This window comes from Penaeus monodon, chromosome 7 (genome assembly GCF_015228065.2).
Source record: "Penaeus monodon isolate SGIC_2016 chromosome 7, NSTDA_Pmon_1, whole genome shotgun sequence".
NCBI classification, from domain to species: Eukaryota; Metazoa; Arthropoda; class Malacostraca; order Decapoda; family Penaeidae; genus Penaeus; species Penaeus monodon.
Genome location: NC_051392.1, coordinates 8,951,151 through 8,978,650, shown reverse-complemented (window position 1 = coordinate 8,978,650; position 27,500 = coordinate 8,951,151). Strand labels below are relative to the sequence as shown.

At 40.7% G+C, this 27,500-nt stretch overlaps 5 protein-coding genes across 8 annotated transcripts; all 5 read left to right on the top strand.

Annotated features, from left to right (window-relative positions):
• The first annotated feature begins 978 nt into the window (after positions 1 to 978).
• On the top strand, positions 979 to 2,352 carry LOC119575054. Its single transcript, XM_037922435.1, has 2 exons — positions 979 to 1,082; positions 1,230 to 2,352. Exons 1-2 carry the CDS (start codon positions 1,002 to 1,004, stop codon positions 2,112 to 2,114), a joined length of 966 nt encoding a protein of 321 aa, XP_037778363.1. The 5' UTR covers positions 979 to 1,001; the 3' UTR covers positions 2,115 to 2,352.
• A 1,788-nt stretch (positions 2,353 to 4,140) lies between these two features.
• On the top strand, positions 4,141 to 12,139 carry LOC119575058 (cuticle protein 19.8-like). Of its 4 annotated transcripts, none has more exons than XM_037922441.1 (3): positions 4,226 to 4,245; positions 7,627 to 7,735; positions 11,105 to 12,139. In XM_037922441.1, the coding sequence occupies exons 1-3, from the start codon at positions 4,234 to 4,236 to the stop codon at positions 11,902 to 11,904; spliced, it is 921 nt and encodes a 306-aa protein (XP_037778369.1). In that variant the 5' UTR covers positions 4,226 to 4,233; the 3' UTR covers positions 11,905 to 12,139. The 4 variants fall into 4 exon arrangements, with proteins under 4 accessions (XP_037778371.1, XP_037778369.1, XP_037778370.1 ...); XM_037922442.1 differs by lacking the exon at positions 4,226 to 4,245 and adding an exon at positions 7,443 to 7,518; XM_037922443.1 differs by lacking the exons at positions 7,627 to 7,735; positions 11,105 to 12,139 and adding an exon at positions 4,353 to 5,472 and having other exon boundaries at positions 4,141 to 4,245.
• A 3,028-nt stretch (positions 12,140 to 15,167) lies between these two features.
• On the top strand, positions 15,168 to 16,382 carry LOC119575062 (cuticle protein 19.8-like). The gene is made up of 2 exons (XM_037922447.1): positions 15,168 to 15,199; positions 15,309 to 16,382. Exons 1-2 carry the CDS (start codon positions 15,188 to 15,190, stop codon positions 16,140 to 16,142), a joined length of 846 nt encoding a protein of 281 aa, XP_037778375.1. The 5' UTR covers positions 15,168 to 15,187; the 3' UTR covers positions 16,143 to 16,382.
• A 2,018-nt stretch (positions 16,383 to 18,400) lies between these two features.
• LOC119575520 lies at positions 18,401 to 23,031 on the top strand. The gene is made up of 5 exons (XM_037923170.1): positions 18,401 to 18,427; positions 18,535 to 19,447; positions 19,542 to 19,648; positions 21,624 to 21,680; positions 21,868 to 23,031. Exons 1-5 carry the CDS (start codon positions 18,416 to 18,418, stop codon positions 22,864 to 22,866), a joined length of 2,088 nt encoding a protein of 695 aa, XP_037779098.1. The 5' UTR covers positions 18,401 to 18,415; the 3' UTR covers positions 22,867 to 23,031.
• Positions 23,032 to 25,050: 2,019 nt separating this feature from the next.
• Positions 25,051 to 26,332, top strand: LOC119575056 (cuticle protein 19.8-like). Its single transcript, XM_037922437.1, has 2 exons — positions 25,051 to 25,080; positions 25,183 to 26,332. Exons 1-2 carry the CDS (start codon positions 25,069 to 25,071, stop codon positions 26,092 to 26,094), a joined length of 924 nt encoding a protein of 307 aa, XP_037778365.1. The 5' UTR covers positions 25,051 to 25,068; the 3' UTR covers positions 26,095 to 26,332.
• The last annotated feature ends 1,168 nt before the right edge of the window (positions 26,333 to 27,500 follow it).

Sequence of the window (27,500 nt, the reverse complement as noted above, 5' to 3'; positions counted from 1 at the left end):
TTACCGTTACCGCTATTACAATCATTATTATCATTTTTTGATTTTCCCGTCTTTCTTATCATTATTGCATTGATATACGAGAGATAGTTACAGTGAAATCTAATGATAACAACAAAAAGCGACAAACATTTTTTTTTTTTTTTTTTGTATAGAAAAAATAATAAAAATAAGGAAAAGGAAAATGAACACACTTCCAACAAACCATGCCCTTGTTAAAATAAATAAATAAATAAGTAAATAAATGAATAAAAAAATCGAAAATAAAAAAGATCATAAGAAAAACCTTAATACGCAAGACAACCAAACCCTTTCCTCCTTGTGGTTAACGAGCTGCTACTTATCGCTTGCGGGTAATACGGTGTTAAGTGGCACTTATTTTGTGCTTTTAATATTTTAGTAGGATTCTAACCTTCGATGTCATTGCTTTTGGGAAATCTTTATTGCGTTCTGTGAAAGGTCTTATGGGATTCTAATTGTATGGGAAGAGGTATGTGCTGATTTTTTTATCTCTCAGTTTGTTTGTATATCATTCCATCTGTCTATTATTATATCTCTCGTTCTGTTTATGTATTCATCTGTCTGCCTCTCTCTCTCTCTCTCTCTCTCTCTCTCTCTCTCTCTCTCTCTCTCTCTCTCTCTCTCTTCACTCCACTTCATAAAATAAAAACAACTCCTATCATATTCATATTACGGCAGATAATGCAAAGTGCAACACACCTGTCGTCCATCTCTACAGCACACTATCTTGAAGTACTATTTTCACGTAGAATTAAAATAAATAAATAAACACACAGAATACAAGATTTCATTATATTTCTGCTTATCATCAAATACCGATGATCATATCATTATAACGAAGGATCAAGAGAGAAAAAATCAACATTACTGAAACTCTTATGTCATCACACACCCATATACGTCTATGACTGCAATTACCAGAGAAACAGAAGTATAGAGGACCCGGCTGTGAAAGGAAGGACCACGCCCTTGTCGCGGTCAGGATGATCGCCAGGTATAAAAGGAGAGGCCGTTTTCATTGCCATCAGACAGCTCCTCGACGGTGGGTCAACATGAACGCTCTGGTAGGTTTTGAAACAAAACTTTCATACGTTTATTTCTGTCGCTCTGGTGGGCTTTGAGAAAGTGAGCATTTCGTTTAAACTATTTTTGGCGTTTATTAATAAGCTTGCATGTGTTTGTTTGTCTAATATATGGATGTTTCCTTCCAGACTGTGATTTCCGTGGCAGCCCTCGTGGCTAGCGGCAGTGCCTCCTTGCTTGCGTACAACGGCGTATATGGAGGCCATCATGGCCTTCTTGGCGCCTATCCTTATGCAGGTTATTCTGCTCTGCACCCTTACTCATACGCAGGAGGCCTTCCTGCAGCTGCTCCTCTCACCCTCAAAACACCTGTAATCAACACCGTGGCTCCTGCTCCTGTCTCCTACAACGTAGCTCCCTTCGCACCTGTAGCACCTATCCAGTCTCAGTATCACGCTCAGGATGAGCTCGGTCAGTACTCCTTCGGTTACGCCGGCGGTCCATCTTCACGCGCTGAGTCTCGCGACGCCTTCGGTGTTGTCCGTGGTTCTTACAATTACGTGGACTCTGAGGGAAAGGTTCAGACTCAGCACTACGTGGCTGACGCCCTTGGATTCCGTGTGTCCGGCACCAACCTTCCAGTGGCTCCTGATGCCCCTGTGGCTGCCCCTCTGGCAGCCCTTCCCGGTCCCCTTCCCGAACCCGTCCAGGACACTCCTGAAGTAGCCGCCGCCAAGGCCGCCCACCAACAGGCTTACGACGAAGCTGCAGCCGCCGCCGCTGCCGCCCCCGACACCCGTAAGAAGCGTTCCGTCCTTGCGGCTCCCAGCTTCGGCGTCTACTCTCCTCTCCGTTTCTCATACGGATTCTCCACTCCCCTCCACTACGCCCACCAACCAACCTATGCTTCTCCTCTTCACTACACTGCCGCCCATCCTGCCCTCACCACCTACAACGCTGCCCACGTCCCCACCACATACGCCGCCGCCGCTGGACCCGCGCTCCGTGACGCCGAACTCCTCCGTGTGGTTCACAACCCCGGCCACGCCACCTCCTACCGCGTGCTCAACTGAGTGCCACCTCATTCACTCACAGTCGCTTGTGTGGACCTGATGTGTAGAGCACTCGCCTGATCCTCACCTTTAATTAGCAAACGTCCCCAGGAATTACTTGGCGACACATGATGCTTGTAAATGGTGTTTTCCGGCCGAGCGTTGACACTTTTCATGGTAGTCCACACAATGTAAAAAGCAGTCATGTAAATCACAATATAAGATATTATATTTCTGATAATTAAAAAGGTTTGATAAATTATCTGTGCTTTAACCTATGCGTCTGGCCCCGGTTCTTACATAAGAGGCGTTTTGGTAAGATATTAAATACGTAAAATACACAAAATAGACTAAATGAAAGAAATTACAATTTCGAAACCCTTCTGGATTTTATATACAGTCCTAGATGAACTCTAATTAGAAACAGTCTCCTTCAATAAATCCATATTTCGTAGGTTTTTTATCTACCATTTTATTAACAAGAAGCAGTGTTTTGTCCATCCTCCCCCCCCCCCTTAAGTGCTTTAAAACAATATAATGCATTTCATAAGTGAAAAACTCATACACAAAAAACGTTTATTGACAGCAGTTGAAAATCCTCCTGGATTCCATCTACATACCTGAAGATCAGATCTGAAAGGGTTTCGAAACTGTTACCTCTTCTTTTAACAATATTCTGATGTATAGTGTTTTGTCATACCTCTTCCGAAAGTGCTTGTTAGCAATCTATATGTTTTACAATGAAGTGAGTACTGTCCACAGCAAGTAAACAAAGGAGAGATATAAGATTGGTAAATACTCATCCTTTTGGCATATGTTCCAAGACCTTAGAATTAGTATTCGTTTCGGAACAATTACTTTTCGGCGAACAGGCAAATCAGCCAAGTTGACACTTTCCGTGCGAACCTATTTAAGCAAAATAAAATATCCTCTTGTATGTCATGATTTAAATAATTACATCTAATGAATAACTTAATGGTAAATTAACATCCAGAACATACAGTACTTCTAGAACAAACAGAGAATGTCTATATCAGGAAAACTGTAAACATATATGTCAAAATCTCTCAAGAAAATCCTTCTATCGTCTCATCTTCGTGAAAGTCGTTATACGATAAACAAACGCCACCTGATTTTCTTCTTGGCAGTGCTCAGTGTCAATGTCCTTCCTTCTTATTATCTAGGAATTCGTCAGTCGATGACATGAAATGCAGCCAAAAGGAGAGAATCACACAAAAAAATCCCGTCTAGTTAGCGTCCTTTGTGATAATAAAATGGAGTTTGATTAATTTCGGTTTTGTGGTCTGGTGTTTCCTTTCTGAATGCGGATGTCTCATGTCATGTTCTCAATCTTGCTCTTGTCGATCATGTCTTTAAGACGTCGAGTTATGTTCTCTGACGTTCTAGATTCTCTTTAGTAAGTTATATATACGTATTGTGCAGTCAATATAATGCATGGAAATGCAAGCACATATCCTACACACTCCATTTTAAAGTCGCCTTGTCGCCGTAAACCTTTAGCACAAGGATCTTTCCAACAAAGTATACAATCCCTATCCATTACAAAAAAAACTCCCAACAACGAAACACATCAATAATAAAATCTCAGTGTTTCAACAATCCATTCACATATGCAAATCACAATAGTATTTTCAGTATACGGGACAAAGTAGAAAAAATAGCTCATATACAGCATTTACAAAATATTCGAATAGTGAGTTCTGGAAGAAATCCATCATTTCTATATATTGGACATAGCATAGTACATATCGTTGTTGTTGTTTTTTTTATGGGAAACTCAATTGAAAGATATCACTGGCATGAAAATCAATTATGGTTATTTTCTTACCTTATAAATAGGTATAGAAGAAAGATAACAGAACCTAAGTATTACAGGGAATCTATACAAAATTTATACAAGATAACAAAATCATTAGAAGCAGTATTCGTAACGAGTTATTCTATATCTTTCACTGTCATTTTTCAGAGCTCTTCGCATTCGTTCAGTATCCACACTTGTAGGCATAACCGGATGTGGAAGGCAGAGCCCCGCCCATCCCATGATGGCCAGGATGTCCACAGGTATATAAGGGATGGCTGCTGCTCTTCCCGACAGACAGCTCCTCGACGGTGGGTCAACATGAATGCTCTGGTAAGCCCTACAACACGGAGGTTTCTTGTGAATTTTTCAGTGACATCTTTTCACTCCACAATATACAATTTCAAAAATGTTTCTCATAAAAGGATTTTACTTTTCAGACTGTGATTTCCGTGGCAGCCCTCGTGGCTAGCGGCAGCGCCTCCCTACTTGCATACAACGGCGTATATGGAGGCCATCATGGCCTTCTTGGCGCCTATCCTTATGCAGGTTATTCTGCTCTGCACCCTTATTCATACGCAGGTGTCCTTCCTGCAGCTGCTCCTCTCAACCTCAAAACGCCTGTAATCAACACCGTGGCTCCTGCTCCTGTCTCCTACAACGTAGCTCCCTTCGCACCTGTAGCACCTGTCCAGTCTCAGTATCACGCTCAGGATGAGCTCGGTCAGTACTCTTTTGGTTACGCCGGCGGTCCATCTTCACGCGCTGAGTCTCGCGACGCCTTCGGTGTTGTCCGTGGTTCATACAACTACGTGGACTCTGAGGGAAAGATTCAGACTCAACACTACGTGGCTGACGCCCTTGGATTCCGTGTGTCCGGCACCAACCTTCCAGTGGCTCCCGACGCCCCTGTGGCTGCCCCTCTGGCCGCCCTTCCCGGTCCCCTTCCCGAACCCGTCCAGGACACTCCTGAGGTAGCCGCTGCTAAGGCCGCCCATCAGCAGGCTTACGACGAAGCTGCAGCCGCCGCTGCTGCTGCCCCCGACACCCGTAAGAAGCGTTCCGTCCTTGCGGCTCCCGGCTTCGGCGTCTACTCTCCTCTCCGTTTCTCATACGGATTCTCCACTCCCCTCCACTACGCCCACCAACCAACCTATGCTTCTCCTCTTCACTATACTGCCGCCCATCCTGCCATCACCACCTACAAAGCCGCCCATGTCCCCACCACATACGCCGCCGCCGCTGGACCCGCTCTCCGTGACGCCGAGCTCCTCCGTGTGGTTCACAACCCCGGCCACGCCACCTCCTACCGCGTGCACAACTGAGTGCCACCTCATTCACTCACAGTCGCTTGTGTGGACCTGGTGTGTAGAGCACTCGCCTGATCTTCACATTTAACCAGCATGCATGTCCCCAGGAATTACTTCCCGATACATGATGCCTGCCAATTGTGTGTTCAAGTCGAGTGTTGACACTTCCAATGTTAGTCCACACAATGTAAAAAGCAATCATGTAAATCACAATGTAAGATATATTTCTCATCAAGAAACAAATATTCTACATTATATTTACTTCATCCTTTCAACTTTATGAAATAGAACATTTCAATTTTGTTATATCCATCATTATGAAATACTTAAATATATATATTTCATAATACGAAAAAAGTAACATTTAAACATTTGCTGCTGAGTATCCATTTAATCTATTTTTTTTAAAGATTTAAACTTGAATTAGTATTGAAACTTTCTATTTTATGAAAATGTAAATCCGCGAAGTCGAGCGTTTACACTTTCCCTGGTAGCCTTTGTGTCCGTGGATTGGTCCAGGTATATAAAATCCCACTTCTCAGTTACACTTTATATAAGATATATAAAGGTTATAAAAATATTTTTCTTTGTCTTGTATATATGTACAAGGTTCCTCCAACACCTGGCATGGGACACGGTGCTCTCCTGTATACTCGTGAGACACTAACAAGGCAATATTTACATTATCCGGAAGTGGAATAGGACAGTGTTATTCATAATGCTCATGTCTGCAATCTCTCTCAAGCCTTTTTGCACAAAATCCATAACCCATAATGGAGGCAAAACAAAAATTAAGACAAGAATGTAGCAAGCTTTCATCCTGAACCACCACTAACGAAAATAAAAGGACGAACAGAAACTGAAATAAGAAAATGTATTTATTTTGAATATATCATGTTATTTTATTTATCTATATTTCTTACCCTAAATATTGCTAAGGAGGAATTGATGCATATAGGGTCGAGAAATATTGAATAAGTAAAAACTTACATTTAGTAAGCAATTTTTTTTTTATCATATCATAGGCAACTGCCATACTTCCAGACAATATATGGTAAATAACTCAATATCAAATAAATATTATATCACATAAATATAATTTATATATATAAATCTATATCATATCATATCCTGCAAGTCATTTCACCGTCACTTATCTCCGTGAAACTTGTCATATGTTTGAATCATTTCATTAGCTTCTTCAGCCACGTAATGGTCAATGCTATTTTTTTCCTAGCGTTGGCATATCCTGCAATAGTCTTCCTTCTGTCATATTTTCCAAGACCTTACAATTAGTATTCGTTTCGGAACAATTACTTTTCGGCAAAGAGGTAAATCAGCAAAGTTGACACCTTCCATGCGACCCTATTTAAGCAATGTAAAATATCCTCATGATTTAAATAACTATATCTAATGAATAACTTAATAGTAGGCTAACACCCAGAACATACCGTGCTTCTAGAACAAAAGCAGAATGTTTATATCAGGAAATCTATAAACATAATGTATATCAAAATCTCTCAACATTCTACATTTTCTTTAGTTATATATATACATATATGTATTGTGCAGTCAATGTAATGTATGGAAATGTAAGCACATATCCTACATACTCTGTTTCATATTCATTTGCTTTGTCGCTGTAAACCCTTAACACCAAATGCACAAGGATCTTTCCAATTAAGTATACATTCATCTTCCCTTACAAAAAATGGTACCCCCAACAACGAACCACATCAATAACAAAATATCAGCGATTCAACAGTCCATTCACCTGAAATGAGAAGTAATCAAAACTGCAAATCACCATATTTCAGTATACGGGAAATAGTGGAAAAGATAGATTATATACAGCATTAACAACACATTCGGCTGGTGAATTCTGGAAGGCATCTATTATTTGTATATATTGCACATAGCATAATTCAAATCGTAAATATTCATGTTTTTTCATCAGAAAGTCAGTTGAAAGATATCACTGGCATGGAAATCAATTATGGTTATTATTTTCTTGTCTTATAAATAGGTATAGAATAAAGATAACAAAACTTAATGTATTTTAGGCAATCTGCAAAAGTTTAATAACAAAATCATTACAGTATTCTTAGCGAGTTATTCTATATCTTTCATTGTCATTTTTCAGAACTTTTCGCATTCGTTCAGTATCCACACTTATAGGCATAACCGGATGTGGAAGGAAGAGCCCCGCCCATCCATGATGGTCAGGTATATAAGGGACTCCTCCTGCTTTTCCCGACAGACAGCTCCTCGACGGTGGGTCAACATGAATGCTCTGGTAAGCTCTACAACACGGAGGTTTCTTGTGAATTATTCAGTGACATCTTTTCACTTCCAAAATATATAATTTCAAAAATGTTTCTCATAAAAGGATTTTACTTTTCAGACTGTGATTTCCGTGGCAGCTCTCGTGGCTAGCGGCAGTGCCTCCTTGCTTGCGTACAACGGCGTATATGGAGGCCATCATGGCCTTCTTGGCGCCTATCCTTATGCAGGTTATTCTGCTCTTCACCCTTATTCATACGCAGGTGTCCTTCCTGCAGCTGCTCCTCTCAACCTCAAAACCGTGGCTCCTGCACCTGTCTCCTACAACGTAGCTCCCATCGCACCTGTAGCACCTATCCAGTCTCAGTACCACGCTCAGGATGAGCTCGGTCAGTACTCATTCGGTTACGCCGGCGGTCCATCTTCACGCGCTGAGTCTCGCGACGCCTTCGGTGTTGTCCGTGGTTCATACAACTACGTGGACTCTGAGGGAAAGATTCAGACTCAGCACTACGTGGCTGACGCCCTTGGATTCCGTGTGTCCGGCACCAACCTTCCAGTGGCTCCCGACGCCCCTGTAGCTGCCCCTCTGGCCGCCCTTCCCGGTCCCCTTCCCGAACCCGTCCAGGACACTCCTGAGGTAGCCGCTGCTAAGGCCGCCCATCAGCAGGCTTACGACGAAGCTGCAGCCGCCGCTGCTGCTGCCCCCGACACCCGTAAGAAGCGTTCCGTCCTTGCGGCTCCCGGCTTCGGCGTCTACTCTCCTCTCCGTTTCTCATACGGATTCTCCACTCCCCTCCACTACGCTCACCAACCAACCTATGCTTCTCCTCTTCACTACACTGCCGCCCATCCCGCCCTCACCACCTACAACGCCGCTCACGTCCCCACCACATACGCCGCCGCCGCTGGACCCGCCCTCCGTGACGCCGAGCTCCTCCGTGTGGTCCACAACCACGGCCATGCCACCTCCTACCGCGTGCACAACTGAGTGCCACCTCATTCACTCACAGTCGCTTGTGTGCACCTGGTGTGTAGAGCACTCGCCTGATCTTCACCTTTAACCAGCATGCATGTCCCCAGGAATTACTTCCCGATACATGATGCTTGCCAATGGTCTGTTCAAGTCGAGTGTTGACACTTCCAATGTTAGTCCACACAATGTAAAAAGCAATCATGTAAATCACAATGTAAAATAGATTTCTCATAAATAAACAAATATTTTACATTATATTTACTTCATCCTTTCAACTTTATGAAATAGAACATTTCAATTTTGTTATATCCATCATTATGAAATATTTAAATATATATATATTTCATAATAAGAACAAAAAAAGTAAAAAGAAAAAAAATCCTATTGTTCCTACACAAAGAATATAAGGACAATACAAACATTTGTTGCTGAGTATCCATTTAATCTAGCCTTTTTTATAATTTAAACTTGAATTAGTATTGAAACTAAATGTAAATGTAAATGTAAATCCGCGATGTCGAGCGTTTACACTTTCCCTGGTAGCCTTCGTGGCCGTGGATTGGTCCAGGTATATAAAATCCCACTTCTCAGTTACACTTTCTATAAGATATATAAAGGATATAAAAAATATTTTTCTTTGTCTTGTATATATGTACAAGGTTCCTCCAACACCTGGCATGGGACACGGTGCTCTCCTGTATACTCGTGAGTCACTAACAAGGCAATATTTATATTATGTGGAAGTGGAATAGGACAGTGTTATTCAGTGTTATAATGCTCATGTCTGCAATCTCTCTCCAGCCTTTTTGCACAAAATCCATATCCCATACTGGAGGGAAAAAAAATATATTTCACATAAAAAAATGAAGAGAATGTAGTAAGCTTTCATCCTGAACAACCATTAACGAAAATAAAAGGACGGACAGAAAATGAAATAAGAAAATATTTTGTGAAATAATTATTTATTTTAAATATATCATATTATTTTATTTATCTATATTTCGTACCCTAAATATTGCTAAGGAGGAATTGATGCATATAGAGTCGAAAAATATTGAGACAATGAAACAAGCTGATCTATCATTTAAGTAAAAACTTTCACTTCGTAAGCAATGATTTTTTTTATCATAAGGCAACTGTCATACTTCTAAAGACAATATATGGTAAATAACAATATCAAATAAATATATTTTCAAATAATTATAATTCATATATAAATCTATATTATATCATACCCTGCAAGTCATTTCACCGTCACTTATCTCCGTGAAACTTGTCATATGTTTGAATCATTTCATTAGCTTCTTCAGCCACGTAATGGTCAATGCTATTTTTTTCCTAGCGTTGGCATATCCTGTAATAGTCTTCCTTCTGTCATATTTTCCAAGACCTTACAATTAGTATTCGTTTCGGAACAATTACTTTTCGGCAAAGAGGTAAATCAGCTAAGTTGACACCTTCCATGCGACCCTATTTAAGCAATGTAAAATATCCTCATGATTTAAATAACTATATCTAATAAATAACTTAATAGTAAGTTAACATCCAGAACACACCTTTCTTCTAGAACAAAAGCAGAATTTTTACATCAGGAAAACTCTAAACATAATGTATATCAAATCTCTTAACGTTCTACATTCTCTTTAGTTATATATATATGCATTATGCAGTCAATGTAATGCATGGAAATGCGAGCACATATCCTACATACTCTAATTTATAGTTGTCTTTCAAATTCAGTTGCTTTGTCGCTGTAAACCCTTAGCACCAAATGCATAAACGATCTTTTCAATAAACTATACATTTCTCTTCCCTTGCAAAAAATTATACCCCAACAACGAACCACATCAATAACAAAATATCAGCGATTCAACAGTCCATTCACCTGAAATGAGAAGTAAACAAATCACCATAATAGTTTCAGTATACGGGAAATAGTAGAAAAGAGAGCTTAAATACAGCATTAACAAGACATTCGGCTGGTGAATTCTGGAAGTCATCTATTATTTGTATATAGCATGGTTCATATAGTTAATAAATATTCATGTATGTTTTTTTTATCAGAAAGTCAATTGAAAGATATCACGGGCATGAAAATCAATTATGGTTATTTTCTTGCCTTATAAATAGGTATAGAGGAAAAATAACAAAACCTAATTATTTTAGGGAATCTGCACATGTTTACAGAACAAAATCATTACAAGCAGAAATCTTCTTATTCTGTATTATTGTGTATTCTGTCATTTTTCATAGCTTTTCGCATTTGTTCAGTATCCACATTTGTAGGCATAACCGGATGTGGAAGGAACAGCCCCGCCCTTCCCATGATGGTCAGGTATATAAGGGACGGCTGCTGCTCTTCCCGACAGACAGCTCCTCGACGGTGGGTCAACATGAATGCTCTGGTAAGCTCTACAACACGGAGGTTTCTTGTGAATTATTCAAGTGACATCTTTTCACTTCCAAAATATATAATTTCAAAAATGTTTCTCATAAAAGGGTTTTACTTTTCAGACTGTGATTTCCGTGGCAGCCCTCGTGGCTAGCGGCAGCGCCTCCTTACTTGCGTACAACGGCGTATATGGAGGCCATCATGGCCTTCTTGGCGCCTATCCTTATGCAGGTTATTCTGCCCTGCACCCTTACTCATACGCAGGTGTACACCCTTACTCATACGCAGGTGGCCTTCTTGCAGCTGCTCCTCTCAACCTCAAAACACCTGTAATCAACACCGTGGCTCCTGCTCCTGTCTCCTACAATGTAGCTCCCTTTGCACCTGTAGCACCTATCCAGTCTCAATACCACGCTCAGGATGAGCTCGGACAGTACTCCTTCGGTTACGCCGGCGGTCCATCTTCACGCGCTGAGTCTCGCGACGCCTTCGGTGTTGTCCGTGGTTCATACAACTACGTGGACTCTGAGGGAAAGATTCAGACTCAGCACTACGTGGCTGACGCCCTTGGATTCCGTGTGTCAGGCACCAACCTTCCAGTGGCTCCCGACGCCCCTGTGACTGCCCCTCTGGCCGCTCTTCCCGGTCCCCTTCCCGAACCCGTCCAGGACACTCCTGAGGTAGCTGCTGCTAAGGCCGCCCATCAGCAAGCCTATGACGAAGCTGCAGCCGCCGCCGCTGCTGCCCCTGACACCCGTAAGAAGCGTTCCGTCCTTGCGGCTCCCGGCTTCGGTGTCTACTCTCCTCTCCGTTTCTCATACGGATTTTCCACTCCCCTCCACTACGCCCACTCACCAACCTATGCTTCTCCTCTTCACTACACTGCCGCCCATCCCGCCCTCACCAACTACAAAGCCGCTCATGTCCCCACCACATACGCCACCGCCGCTGGACCCGCTCTCCGTGACGCCGACCTCCTTCGTGTGGTCCACAACCCCGGCCACGCCACCTCCTACCGCGTGCACAACTGAGTACCACCTCATTCACTCACAGTCACTTGTGTGGACCTGGTGTGTAGAGCACTCTCCTGATTCTCACCTTAAATCAGCAGATATGTTCCCAGGAATTACTTCCCGATACATGATGCCTGCCAATGGTGTGTTCAAGTCGAGTGTTGACACTTCCAATTTTAGTCCACACAATGTAAAAAGCAATCATGTAAATCACAATGTAAAATAGATTTCTCATAAATAAACAACTATTCTACATTATATTTACTTCATCCTTTCAACTTTACGAAATAGAACATTTCAATTTTGTTATATCCATCATTATGAAATATTTAAAAAAAATATATATATATATTTCATAATAAGAAAAAAAAAGTTTAAGCAAAACAAAATCCTAATGTTCCTACACAACGAATATAAGGACAATACAAACAATTGTTGCTGAGTATCCATTTAATTTAGCCTTTTTTAAGATTTAAACTTGAATTAGTATTGAATCTTTCTATTTTATGAAAATGTAAATCCGCGAAGTCTAGCGTTTACACTTTCCCTGGTAGCCTTCGTGTTCGGGGATTGGTCCAAGTATATAAAATCCCACTTCTCAGTAACACTTTATATAAGATATATAAATGTTATAAAAATATTTGTCTTTGTTCTGCATATATGTACAAGGTTTCTCTAGAAGTAAAATTTAAATATCTCCTTTTTTCTTTATACGAATGCCCTGAGGTTTTACCCGAGCTGTTGTGCTTGGGCAAGTAAAGGGGAGGTGTCTTTCCTCCAACACCTGGCATGGGACACGGTGCTCTCCTGTATACTCGTGAGACACTAACAAAGCAATATTTACATTATCTGGAAGTGGAATAGGACAGTGTTATTCATAATACCCATGTCTGCAATCTCTCTCAAGCCTTTTTGCACAAAATCCATATCCCATATTGGAGGCAAAACAAAAATTATTCCACATAAAAAATGAAGAGAATGTAGCAAGCTTTCATCCTGAACCACCACTAACGAATATAAAAGGACGAACAAAAACTGAAATAAGAAAATGTTTTTGTGAAATAACTGTATTTATTTTGAATATATCATGTTATTTTATTTATCTATATTTCTTACCCTAAATATTGCTAAGGAGCATTGATGCATATAGGGTCGAGAAAATATTGAATGAAGCTATGAAACAAGCTGATCTATCATTCAAGTAAAAACTTACACTTCGTTAGTAATGATTTTTCTTTAAATCAAAAGGCGTCATACTTCCAAAGACAATATATGGTAAATAACTCAATATCAAATAAATATATCAAATGAATATAAAATATATATAAATCTATATCATATCATATATGCTGCAAGTCATTTCATCGTCTCTTATCTCCGTGAAACTTGTCATATGTTTGAATCATTTCATTAGCTTCTTCAGCCACGTAATGGTCAATGCTATTTTTTTCCTAGCGTTGGCATATCCTGTAATAGTCTTCCTTCTGTCATATTTTCCAAGACCTTACAATTAGTATTCGTTTCGGAACAATTACTTTTCGGCAAAGAGGTAAATCAGCTAAGTTGCCACCTTCCATGCGACCCTATTTAAGCAATGTAAAATATCTTTATGATTTAAATAACTATATATAATGAATAACTTAATAGTAGGTTAACATCCAGAACACACCGTGCTTCTAGAACAAAAGCAGAATGTTTACATCAGGAAAACTCTAAACATAATGCATATCAAATCTCTCAATACCTGCATTCTCTTTAGTTATATATACATGCATTATGCAGTCAATGTAATGCATGGAAATGCGAGCACATATCCTACATACTCTAATTCATAGTTGTCTTTCAAATTCAGCTGCTTTGTCGCTGTAAACCCTTAGCACCAAATCCACATGGATCTTTCCAATAAACTATACATTCCTCTTCCCATAAAAAAAATTATACCTCAACAACGAACCACATCAATAACAAAATTTCAGCCATTCAATAATCCATTCACCTGAAATGAGAAGTAAACAAAACTGCAAATCACCATAATATTTTCAGTATACGGGACATAGTAGAAAAGAAGCTTATATACAGCATTAGCAAGACATTCGGCTGGTGAATTCTGGAAGTCATCTATTATTTGTAGATATTGCACATAGCATAGTTCATATCGGAAATAAATATTCATGTATTTTTTTTAATGAGAAAGTCAATTGAAAGATATCACGGGCATGAAAATCAATTATGGATATTTTCTTGCCTTATAGATAGGTATAGAAGAAAGATAAATCCTAACGTACTTAGGGAATCTGCACAAGTTCAGATAACAAAATCATTACAAGTGGTATTCTTGACGAGTTATTCTATATCTTTCATTGTCATTTTTTATAGCTCTTTACAACTTAATAGTAAGTTAACATCCAGAACTCACCGTGCTTCTAGAACAAAAGCAGAATGTTTACATCAGGAAAACTCTAAACATAATGTATATCAAATCTCTGAACGCCTACATTCTCTTTAGTTATATATATATGTGTATATATATATATATATATATATATATATATATATATATATGCATTGTGCAGTCAATATAATGCATGGAAATGCAAGCACATATCCTACTTACTCTAATTCATAGTTGTCTTTCAAATTCAGCTGCTTTGTCGCTGTAAACCCTTAGCACCAAATCCACAAGGATCTTTCCAATAAACTATACATTTCTCTTCCCTTACAAAAAATTATACCCCAACAACGAACCACATCAATAACAAAATATCAGCGATTCAACAATCCATTCACCTGAAATGAGAAGTAAACAAATCTGCAAATCACCATAATAGTTTCAGTATACGGGAAATAGTAGAAAAGAGGGCTTAAATACAGCATTAACAAGATATTCGGCTGGTGAATTCTGGAAGTCATCTATTATTTGTATATAGCATGGTTCATATAGTAAATATTCATGTGTTTTTTTATCAGAAAGTCAATTGAAAGATATCACGGGCATGAAAATCAATTATGGTTATTTTCTTGCCTTATAAATAGGTATAGAGGAAAGATAACAAAAACTAATTATTTTAGGGAATCTGCACATGTTTACAGAACAAAATCATTACAAGCAGAATTCTTATAGAGTTATTCTGTATTATTGTGTATTCTGTCATTTTTCATAGTTTTTCGCATTTGTTCAGTATCCACACTTGTAGGCATAACCGGATGTGGAAGGAAGAGCCCCGCCCATCCCATAATGGTCAGGTATATAAGGGACGGCTGCTGCTCTTCCCGACAGACAGCTCCTCGACGGTGGGTCAACATGAATGCTCTGGTAAGCTCTACAACACGGAGGTTTCTTGTGAATTATTCAAGAGACATCTTTTCACTTCCAAAATATATAATTTCAAAAATGTTTCTGATAAAAGGATTTTACTTTTCAGACTGTGATTTCCGTGGCAGCCCTCGTGGCTAGCGGCAGCGCCTCCTTACTTGCGTACAACGGCGTATATGGAGGCCATCACGGCCTTCTTGGCGCCTATCCTTATGCAGGTTATTCTGCCCTGCATCCTTACTCATACGCAGGTGTACGCCCTTACTCATACGCAGCTGCTCCTCTCAACCTCAAAACACCTGTAATCAACACCGTGGCTCCTGCTCCTGTCTCCTACAACGTCGCTCCCTTCGCACCTGTAGCACCTATCCAGTCTCAGTACCACGCTCAGGATGAGCTCGGTCAGTACTCATTCGGTTACGCCGGCGGTCCATCTTCACGCGCTGAGTCTCGCGACGCCTTCGGTGTTGTCCGTGGTTCGTACAACTACGTGGACTCTGAGGGAAAGATTCAGACTCAGCACTACGTGGCTGACGCCCTTGGATTCCGTGTGTCCGGCACCAACCTTCCAGTGGCTCCCGACGCCCCTGTGGCTGCCCCTCTGGCCGCCCTTCCTGGTCCCCTTCCCGAACCCGTCCAGGACACTCCTGAGGTAGCCGCTGCTAAGGCCGCCCACCAACAGGCTTACGACGAAGCTGCAGCCGCCGCCGCTGCTGCCCCCGACACCCGCAAGAAGCGTTCCGTCCTTGCGGCTCCCGGCTTCGGCGTCTACTCTCCTCTCCGTTTCTCATACGGATTTTCCACTCCAATCCACTACACCCACTCACCAACTTATGCTTCTCCTCTTCACTACACTGCCGCCCATCCCGCCCTCACCACCTACAACGCCGCTCACGTCCCCACCACATACGCCGCCGCCGCCGGACCCGCTCTTCGTGACTGAGTACCACCTCATTCACTCACAGTCACTTGTGTGGACCTGGTGTGTAGAGCACTCGCCTGATTCTCACCTTTAATCAGCAGATATGTTCCCAGGAATTACTTCCCGATACATGATGCCTGCCAATGGTGTGTTCAAGTCGAGTGTTGACACTTCTAATGTTAGTCCACACAATGTAAAAAGCAATCATGTAAATCACAATGTAAAATAGATTTCTCATAAATAAACAAATATTCTAAATAATATTTACTTCATTCTTTCAACTGAATTGTAAATACAAGGTTCTACTTATCAAAAGAGAACATTTCAATATTCTTATATTCATCTTTATAAAGTACTTAACACATAATTCTTGATAAAAAAAAATGGGTAGAACAAAAAACCTAGTACTCTCACATTTCTTATATAGACACACTATAATTAATTGCTGCTGAGTATCCTTTTTTTCTTGGGGGGGGGGAACTTAATTAGTATTGAATCTTTTTCGTGAAAATGGAAATCTGCAAAGTCGAGTGTTTACACTTTCATCCTAGCCTTCGTAAGCAATGAAAAATATTATTGTTTAGATCAAAAGACAGACTCATATCTAAAGAAAGGAAAATTATGGAAAATAAATCAATTATTATTTGATAAATATATCAAATAAATATGATAAAACAAATACAAATCTATATCAAATCATATACTGCAAGTTATTTCATCGTCACTCATGTTCGACTCATGCAATTAGCTTCAGCTACGTAATGCTCAAAGCAAACTTTTTTCTACCGTTGGTATACCCAGCAATTCGTCACTTGTTTTATATGAAGAGAAGCCACATTAGGCGGGGAAGCACTGTAACAGTGACGTCTCTGGGCAAATCATCTTATTCAGATTATTTCAGAAAGGATTTTCATGCATTTCAGTATTACTGCCTTGTTTTATTTATTTTTATAGGTTTCCTCGAATTAGTGTTTCTTTTACCAATGCAAATATTTCATAGACAGTCTTCAAATGTTGCTATGTATGTTCATCTGTTTTGGTAGTGGTATTCAGTCTTCACAGTTTGGTGATACACTGAAAATATTTCTTAGACTTCTACGACACACCAACGATTTACTCCAGTAATATATTCATATAGTTGTGTCATTAGTGTATAGTTTTTTTCATTTCAGAGAATAAATTTCTGTAAAAGACTTCATTAAAGTGGTTACCAAGATACTGGGACACTAGTGTTGACTGACTGTTGACTGTAAATGACTTCATTAAAGTGGTTACCAAGATACTGGGACACTAGTGTTGACTGGACTAACAAAGCCGTTGTATATTTTGTGGGACATATGAAAAAGCGACCTCGTTTCCTAATTACCATTACTATTATTGAAATCTATTTTTATTTCCTTAATCATGGGTTTCACATGAAACTACACACTTTCTCAATGCATAATACGCAACACATTTGGAAGGAACTTGCGACACAAAGGTTGGTAACGTCTTCCTTATGATGTAGAGTTAGTGTTTCTAAATAGTTTACTAAAATCACTTGCACCAGTCAGTTAAGTTTGTGCTGCTTAATGAGCATTATACACATATTTGTTTCATTTCGAAGTTCATTCTTCATGATTCAGTACTCTTATCGCTGTTGACAGGTATGACTATTCCGATAACAAAGACATTCCTTATGGCGAATGTCAATTCCCAAACAACAAAGGTAATGACAAAAGCAGTTTGAGAAAAAAAATATGTAATTATTTTATTGTTTTCACTTAGGAGAAAATGTATATAACACAAGCGCATGGAAATCACTACTAGGCAATCTTTTCCGTGTACATAGTGTATGTACTTCACACATTGTATATCTATGTTTGACATTAGTGTGATTCTGACGGGAAACCCCAGTAAAAGAAGAAAAAATCAGAAGCATGAGAATTAATCATAACTAACATTATCTTGCCTTTTCTAAAAATAGCAAGGGATGATTATCAATGTATAATTTTATTACATATATGTATGCATACATACATCTATACATGTTTATATATAAATACATTTTAACAAGTATGTTTCCGAGACATCACCAATTCTAAGCTCAAAGACATAGCAAGTAATATTCATGACTTGATCCTTAGTTCTCACTCTCATTTTCACTAATCTTTATATCATTCTTTCTAGATTTGCACCCATAAAGGTATCCGGATGTGGAAGGCAAGCCCCGCCCATCCCATGATGGTCAGGACAGGTATATAAGGGACGGCTGCCGCTTTTCCCGACAGACAGCTCCTCGACGGTGGGTCAACATGAATGCTCTGGTAAGCTCTACAACACGGAAGTTTCCTGTGGATATTTCAATGACATCTTTTCACCTCGAAAGTATAGAATTCAAAAATGTTTCTGATAAATGGATTTTACTTTTCAGACTGTGATTTCCGTGGCAGCCCTCGTGGCTAGCGGCAGCGCCTCCTTGCTTGCGTACAACGGCGTATATGGAGGCCATCATGGCCTTCTTGGCGCCTATCCTTATGCAAGTTATTCTGGTCTGCACCCTTACTCATATGCAGGTGTACACCCTTACTCATTCGCAGGTGTACACCCTTACTCATACGCAGGTGGTCTTCCTGCAGTTGCTCCTCTCAACCTCAAAACACCTGTGGTCAACACTGTGGCTCCTGCACCTGTCTCTTACAACGCCGCTCCCTTTGCACCTGTAGCACCTATCCAGTCTCAGTACCACGCTCAGGACGAGCTCGGCCAGTACTCATTCGGTTACTCTGGCGGTCCATCTTCACGCGCTGAGTCTCGCGACGCCTTCGGTGTTGTCCGTGGTTCGTACAACTACGTGGACTCTGAGGGCAAGCTTCAGACTCAGCACTACGTGGCTGACGCCCTTGGATTCCGTGTGTCCGGCACCAATCTTCCAGTGGCTCCCGACGCCCCTGTGACTGCCCCTTTGGCCGCTCTTCCCGGTCCCCTTCCCGAACCCGTCCAGGACACTACTGAGGTAGCCGCTGCCAAGGCAGCCCATCAACAGGCTTACGACGAAGCTGCAGCCGCCGCCGAAGCTGCCCCCGACACCCGCAAGAAGCGTTCCGTCCTTGCGGCTCCCGGCGTCTACTCTCCTCTCCGTTTCTCATACGGCTTCTCCACTCCCTTTCACTACGCCCACCCACCAACTTATGCTTCTCCTCTTCACTACACTGCCGCTCGTCCCGCCCTCACCACCTACAACGCTGCTCACGTCCCCACCACATACGCCGCCGCCGCCGGACCCGCTCTCCGTGACGCCGACCTCCTCCGTGTGGTCCACAACCCCGGCCACGCCACCTCCTACCGCGTGCACAACTGAGTACCACCTCATTCACTCACAGTCACTTGTGTGGACCTGGTGTGTAGAGCACTCGCCTGATTCTCATCTTTAATCAGCAGATATGTTCCCAGGAATTACTTCCCGATACATGATGCCTGCCAATAGTGTGTTCAAGTCGAGTGTTGACACTTCTAATGTTAGTCCACACAATGTAAAAAGCAATCATGTAAATCACAATGTAAAATAGATTTCTCATAAATAAACAAATATTCTAAATTATATTTACTTCATTCTTTCAACTGAATTGTAAATACAAGGTTCTACTTATCAAAAAAGAAAATTTCAATATTCTTATATTCATCTTTGTAAAGTACTTAACACATAATTCTTGATAAAAAAAAAATGGGTAGAACAAAAAACCTAGTGCTCTCACATTTCGTATATAGACACACTATAATTAATTGCTACTGAGTATTTTTTTTTTTTTTTTTTTTTTTGGGGGGGGGAACTTCATTAGTATTGAATCTTTTTCGTGAAAATGGAAATCTGCAAAGTCGAGTGTTTACACTTTCCATCCTAGCCTTCGTAAGCAATGAAAAATATCATTGTTTAGATCAAAAGACAGACTCATATCTAAAGAAAGGAAATTTATGGAAAATAACTCAATTACACATAAATATGTCAAATAAATATGATAAAACAAAAATAAATTTATATCAAATCATATCCTGCAAGTTTTTTCATCGTCTCTCATGTTCGACTCACGCAATTAGCTTCAGCTACGTAATGTTCAAAGCAAACTTTTTTCTACCGTTGGTATACCCAGTAATTCGTCACTGATAGTCTTGTTTTATATGAAGAGAAGCCACATTAGGCGGGGAAGCACTGTAACAGTGACGTCTCTGGGCAAATTATCTTATTCACATTATTTCAGAAAGGATTTTCATGCATTTCAGTATTACTGCCTTGTTTTATTTATTTTTATAGGTTTCCTCGAATTAGTGTTTCTTTTACCAATGCAAATATTTCATAGACAGTCTTCAAATGTTGCTATGCATGTTCATCTGCTTTGGTAGTGGTATTCAGTCTTCACAGTTTGGTGATACACTGAAAATATTTCTTAGACTTCTACGACACACCAACGATTTACTCCAGTAATATATTCATATAATTGTGTCGTTAGTGTATAGTTTATTCATTTCAGAGAATAGATTTCTGTAAATGACTTCATTAAAGTGGTTACCAAGATACTGGGACACTAGTGTTGACTGACTGTTGACTGTAAATGACTTCATTAAAGTGGTTACCAAGATACTGGGACACTAGTGTTGACTGGACTAACAAAGCCGTTGTATATTTTGTGGGACATATGAAAAAGCGACCTCGTTTCCTAATTACCATTACTATTATTGAAATCTATTTTTATTTCCTTAATCATGGGTTTCACATGAAACTACACACTTTCTCAATGCATAATACGCAACACATTTGGAAGGAACTTGCGACACAAAGGTTGGTAACGTCTTCCTTATGATGTAGAGTTAGTGTTTCTAAATAGTTTACTAAAATCACTTGCACCAGTCAGTTAAGTTTGTGCTGCTTAATGAGCATTATACACATATTTGTTTCATTTCGAAGTTCATTCTTCATGATTCAGTACTCTTATCGCTGTTGACAGGTATGACTATTCCGATAACAAAGACATTCCTTATGGCGAATGTCAATTCCCAAACAACAAAGGTAATGACAAAAGCAGTTTGAGAAAAAAAATATGTAATTATTTTATTGTTTTCACTTAGGAGAAAATGTATATAACACAAGCGCATGGAAATCACTACTAGGCAATCTTTTCCGTGTACATAGTGTATGTACTTCACACATTGTATATCTATGTTTGACATTAGTGTGATTCTGACGGGAAACCCCAGTAAAAGAAGAAAAAATCAGAAGCATGAGAATTAATCATAACTAACATTATCTTGCCTTTTCTAAAAATAGCAAGGGATAATTATCAATGTATAATTTTATTACATATATGTATGCATACATACATCTATACATGTTTATATATAAATACATTTTAACAAGTATGTTTCCGAGACATCACCAATTCTAAGCTCAAAGACATAGCAAGTAATATTCATGACTTGATCCTTAGTTCTCACTCTCATTTTCACTAATCTTTATATCATTCTTTCTAGATTTGCACCCATAAAGGTATCCGGATGTGGAAGGCAAGCCCCGCCCATCCCATGATGGTCAGGACAGGTATATAAGGGACGGCTGCCGCTTTTCCCGACAGACAGCTCCTCGACGGTGGGTCAACATGAATGCTCTGGTAAGCTCTACAACACGGAAGTTTCCTGTGGATATTTCAATGACATCTTTTCACCTCGAAAGTATAGAATTCAAAAATGTTTCTGATAAATGGATTTTACTTTTCAGACTGTGATTTCCGTGGCAGCCCTCGTGGCTAGCGGCAGCGCCTACTTGCTTGCGTACAACGGCGTATATGGAGGCCATCATGGCCTTCTTGGCGCCTATCCTTATGCAAGTTATTCTGGTCTGCACCCTTACTCATATGCAGGTGTACACCCTTACTCATTCGCAGGTGTACACCCTTACTCATACGCAGGTGGTCTTCCTGCAGTTGCTCCTCTCAACCTCAAAACACCTGTGGTCAACACTGTGGCTCCTGCACCTGTCTCTTACAACGCCGCTCCCTTTGCACCTGTAGCACCTATCCAGTCTCAGTACCACGCTCAGGACGAGCTCGGCCAGTACTCATTCGGTTACTCTGGCGGTCCGTCTTCACGCGCTGAGTCTCGCGACGCCTTCGGTGTTGTCCGTGGTTCGTACAACTACGTGGACTCTGAGGGCAAGCTTCAGACTCAGCACTACGTGGCTGACGCCCTTGGATTCCGTGTGTCCGGCACCAATCTTCCAGTGGCTCCCGACGCCCCTGTGACTGCCCCTTTGGCCGCTCTTCCCGGTCCCCTTCCCGAACCCGTCCAGGACACTACTGAGGTAGCCGCTGCCAAGGCAGCCCATCAACAGGCTTACGACGAAGCTGCAGCCGCCGCCGAAGCTGCCCCCGACACCCGCAAGAAGCGTTCCGTCCTTGCGGCTCCCGGCGTCTACTCTCCTCTCCGTTTCTCATACGGCTTCTCCACTCCCTTTCACTACGCCCACCCACCAACTTATGCTTCTCCTCTTCACTACACTGCCGCTCGTCCCGCCCTCACCACCTACAACGCTGCTCACGTCCCCACCACATACGCCGCCGCCGCCGGACCCGCTCTCCGTGACGCCGACCTCCTCCGTGTGGTCCACAACCCGGCCACGCCACCTCCTACCGCGTGCACAACTGAGTACCACCTCATTCACTCACAGTCACTTGTGTGGACCTGGTGTGTAGAGCACTCGCCTGATTCTCATCTTTAATCAGCAGATATGTTCCCAGGAATTACTTCCCGATACATGATGCCTGCCAATAGTGTGTTCAAGTCGAGTGTTGACACTTCTAATGTTAGTCCACACAATGTAAAAAGCAATCATGTAAATCACAATGTAAAATAGATTTCTCATAAATAAACAAATATTCTAAATTATATTTACTTCATTCTTTCAACTGAATTGTAAATACAAGGTTCTACTTATCAAAAAAGAAAATTTCAATATTCTTATATTCATCTTTGTAAAGTACTTAACACATAATTCTTGATAAAAAAAAAAATGGGTAGAACAAAAAACCTAGTGCTCTCACATTTTGTATATAGACAAACTATAATTAATTGCTACTGAGTATTTTTTTTTTTTTTTTGGGGGGGGGGAACTTCATTAGTATTGAATCTTTTTCGTGAAAATGGAAATCTGCAAAGTCGAGTGTTTACACTTTCCATCCTAGCCTTCGTAAGCAATGAGAAATATCATTGTTTAGATCAAAAGACAGACTCATATCTAAAGAAAGGAAATTTATGGAAAATAACTCAATTACACATAAATATGTCAAATAAATATGATAAAACAAAAATAAATTTATATCAAATCATATCCTGCAAGTTTTTTCATCATCTCTCATGTTCGACTCATGCAATTAGCTTCAGCTACGTAATGTTCAAAGCAAACTTTTTTCTAGCGTTGGTATACCCAGTAATTCGTCACTTGTTTTATATGAAGAGAAGCCACATTAGGCGGGGAAGCACTGTAACAGTGATGTCTCTGGGCAAATCATCTTATTCAGATTATTTCAGAAAGGATTTTCATGCATTTCAGTATTACTGCCTTGTTTTATTTATTTTTATAGGTTTCCTCGAATTAGTGTTTCTTTTACCAATGCAAATATTTCATAGACAGTCTTCAAATGTTGCTATGCATGTTCATCTGCTTTGGTAGTGGTATTCAGTCTTCACAGTTTGGTGATACACTGAAAATATTTCTTAGACTTCTACGACACACCAACGATTTACTCCAGTAATATATTCATATAGTTGTGTCGTTAGTGTATAGTTTATTCATTTCAGAGAATAGATTTCTGTAAATGACTTCATTAAAGTGGTTACCAAGATACTGGGACACTAGTGTTGACTGACTGTTGACTGTAAATGACTTCATTAAAGTGGTTACCAAGATACTGGGACACTAGTGTTGACTGGACTAACAAAACCGTTGTATATTTTGTGGGACATATGAGAAAGTGCCCTCGTTTCCTAATTACCATTACTATTATTGAAATATATTTTTATTTCCTTAATCATGGGTTTCACATGAAACTGTGCACACTTTCTCAATGCATAATACGCAACACATTTGGAAGGAACTTGCGACACAAAGGTTGGTAACGTCTTCCTTATGATGTAGAGTTAGTGTTTCTAAATAGTTTACTAAAATCACTTGCACCAGTCAGTTAAGTTTGTGCTGCTTAATGAGCATTATACACACATTTGTTTCATTTCGAAGTTCATTCTTCATGATTCAGTACTCTTATCGCTGTTGACAGGTATGACTATTCCGATAACAAAGACATTCCTTATGGCGAATGTCAATTCCCAAACAACAAAGGTAATGACAAAAGCAGTTTGAGAAAAAAATATGTAATTATTTTATTGTTTTCACTTAGGAGAAAATGTATATAACACAAGCGCATGGAAATCACTACTAGGCAATCTTTTCCGTGTACATAGTGTATGTACTTCACACATTGTATATCTACGTTTGACATTAGTGTGATTCTGACGGAAAACCCCAGTAAAAGAAGAAAAAATCAGAAGCATGAGAATTAATCATAACTAACATTATCTTGCCTTTTCTAAAAATAGCAAGGGATAATTATCAATGTATAATTTTATTACTTATATGTATGCATACATACATCTATACATGTTTATATATAAATACATTTTAACAAGTATGTTTCCGAGACATCACCAATTCTAAGCTCAAAGACATAGCAAGTAATATTCATGACTTGATCCTTAGTTCTCACTCTCATTTTCACTAATCTTTATATCATTCTTTCTAGATTTGCACCCATAAAGGTATCCGGATGTGGAAGGCAAGCCCCGCCCATCCCATGATGGTCAGGACAGGTATATAAGGGACGGCTGCCGCTTTTCCCGACAGACAGCTCCTCGACGGTGGGTCAACATGAATGCTCTGGTAAGCTCTACAACATGGAAGTTTACTGTAGATATTGACATCTTTTCACTTCAACAATATAGAATTCAAAAATGTTTCTGATAAAAGGATTTTGCTTTTCAGACTGTGATTTCCGTGGCAGCCCTCGTGGCTAGCGGCAGCGCCTCCTTGCTTGCGTACAACGGCGTATATGGAGGCCATCACGGCCTTCTTGGCGCCTATCCTTATGCAGGTTATTCTGCTCTGCACCCTTACTCATACGCAGGTGTCCTTCCTGCAGCTGCTCCTCTCAACCTCAAAACACCTGTAATCAAGACTGTAGCTCCTGCATCTGTCTCTTACAACATCGCTCCCGCACCTGTGTCCTACAACGCCGCTCCCTTCGCACCTGTAGCACCTGTCCAGTCTCAGTACCACGCTCAGGATGAGCTCGGTCAGTACTCCTTCGGTTACGCAGGCGGTCCATCTTCACGCGCTGAGTCTCGCGATGCCTTTGGTGTTGTCCGTGGTTCATACAACTATGTGGACTCTGAGGGCAAGCTTCAAACTCAGCACTACGTGGCTGATGCCCTTGGATTCCGTGTGTCCGGCACCAATCTTCCAGTGGCTCCCGACGCCCCTGTGACTGCCCCTTTGGCCGCCCTTCCCGGTCCCCTTCCCGAACCCGTCCAGGACACTCCTGAGGTAGCCGCCGCCAAGGCAGCCCACCAACAGGCTTATGACGAAGCTGCAGCCGCCGCCGCTGCTGCCCCAGACACCCGTAAGAAGCGCTCCGTCCTTGCGGCTCCCGGCTTCGGCGTCTATTCTCCTCTCCGATTCTCATACGGATTCTCCACTCCACTCCACTACGCCCACTCACCAACCTATGCTTCTCCTCTTCACTACACTGCCGCCCATCCCGCCCTCACCACCTACAACGCCGCTCATGTCCCCACCACATACGCCGCCGCCGCTGGACCCGCTCTCCGTGACGCCGAGCTCCTCCGTGTGGTCCACAACCCCGGCCACGCCACCTCCTACCGCGTGCACAACTGAGTGCCACCTCATTCACTCACAGTCGCTTGTGTGGACCTGATGTGTAGAGCACTCGCCTGATTCTCACCTTTTATCCAGTAGACATGTCCCTAGGAATTACTTGGCGATGCATGATACCTCTGAATGGTGTTTTCAGGTCGAGTGTTGACACTTCCAATGTTAGTCCACACAATGTAAAAAGCAATCATGTAAATCACAATGTAACATATATTTCTCATAAATAAACAAATATTCTGAATCATGTATTTACAATTTCACCTGACAGTTCTGATTATCAAAACAGAACATTTTAATTTTGTTATATTCATCTTTATAAAGTACTTAAAACAATATATAAATATTGATAAAAAAAAAAACTAATGTTCTCACATATTGTACATAAACAATATAAACAATTGCAGCTGAGACTCCATTTATTTTGGTTTATGTATGTATATATGTTGTTGTTTTTTTTTTGTTTTTTTTTACTTGAATTTTTTTTCGGTATTATTGCCTGATATTATTGATTTTTCACACGTTTCCTTGAATTAGGGTTTCTTTTACTAATGCAAATATTTCATGGCCAGTATTCAAATGTTGCTATTCATGTGCATCTGCTTATGGCAATGGTACTCAATCTTTTGGTGACATTGAAACTAATTATTTCAGTAATATATTCATATGAGTTCGTATGCGTTATTATATTCCTTTGAAAATATAGATTTTCTGGGACACTAGTGCTTGACTGGATTAACAAAGCAGCTGTATATTTTGTGAGACATTTAAGGACTCGCTATTATTTCCTGATTATCATTACTATTATAAAGGTATACTTTTATCTCCTTAACCACGGTTTCGATATGATACTGTTCACATTCTCTTTTTTTTTTTTCTTCTTTTTTTTCTTCTTCTTCAACTGGCTTTTCCATGTTCATCACGGTTCGCCGGTGCGGAATTTTTGTATCCGCATCTTTCATTATGGTTTGGCACGTTTTTACGACCGGATGCCCTTCCTGCCGTCAACCCTCCCCATTCATCGGGGTTGAATTGGGACCGGCACGGAACATGCCACTGGACTGTGGACTCCCATGACGTAGACAATCGAGGTGAAATTCCTTGTCTAGGGGAACAACGCGCCGGCCGGTGACTCGAACCCTCGAATTCAGATTGCCGTCGTGACAGTCTTTGAGTCCGATGCTCTAACCACTCGGCTACCGCGGCCCCGTTCACACTTTCTCAATACATAATATTTTGCAATACATTTGGAAGGAACTCAGGTTAGCAACTTCTGGCTAACGACGTTGAGTTAGTGTTCCTATACAGCACACTAGGATGACTTCCACCAGTCAGTTATTTTTTGTATTGCTTCATGCGCATCACACACATACTTATGTTATTTTGTCTTTCATTCTTCCAGATTCCCAAAG

Bases quoted from the DNA above. Each gene is read 5' to 3' on its own strand.
- LOC119575520 (XM_037923170.1), top strand. The intron at 19,649-21,623 runs GTAAATCACAAT...CATTCTTTCTAG, and splicing joins ACAATGTAAAAAGCAATCAT to ATTTGCACCCATAAAGGTAT. The intron at 21,681-21,867 runs GTCAGGACAGGT...TTTACTTTTCAG, and splicing joins GCCCCGCCCATCCCATGATG to ACTGTGATTTCCGTGGCAGC.
- LOC119575058 (XM_037922441.1), top strand. The intron at 7,736-11,104 runs GTTATTCTGCTC...ATCCTTATGCAG, and splicing joins TGGCGCCTATCCTTATGCAG to GTTATTCTGCCCTGCACCCT.
- LOC119575054 (XM_037922435.1), top strand. From the start codon at position 1,002: ATGATCGCCAGGTATAAAAGGAGAGGCCGTTTTCATTGCCATCAGACA. The intron at 1,083-1,229 runs GTAGGTTTTGAA...GTTTCCTTCCAG, and splicing joins GGGTCAACATGAACGCTCTG to ACTGTGATTTCCGTGGCAGC.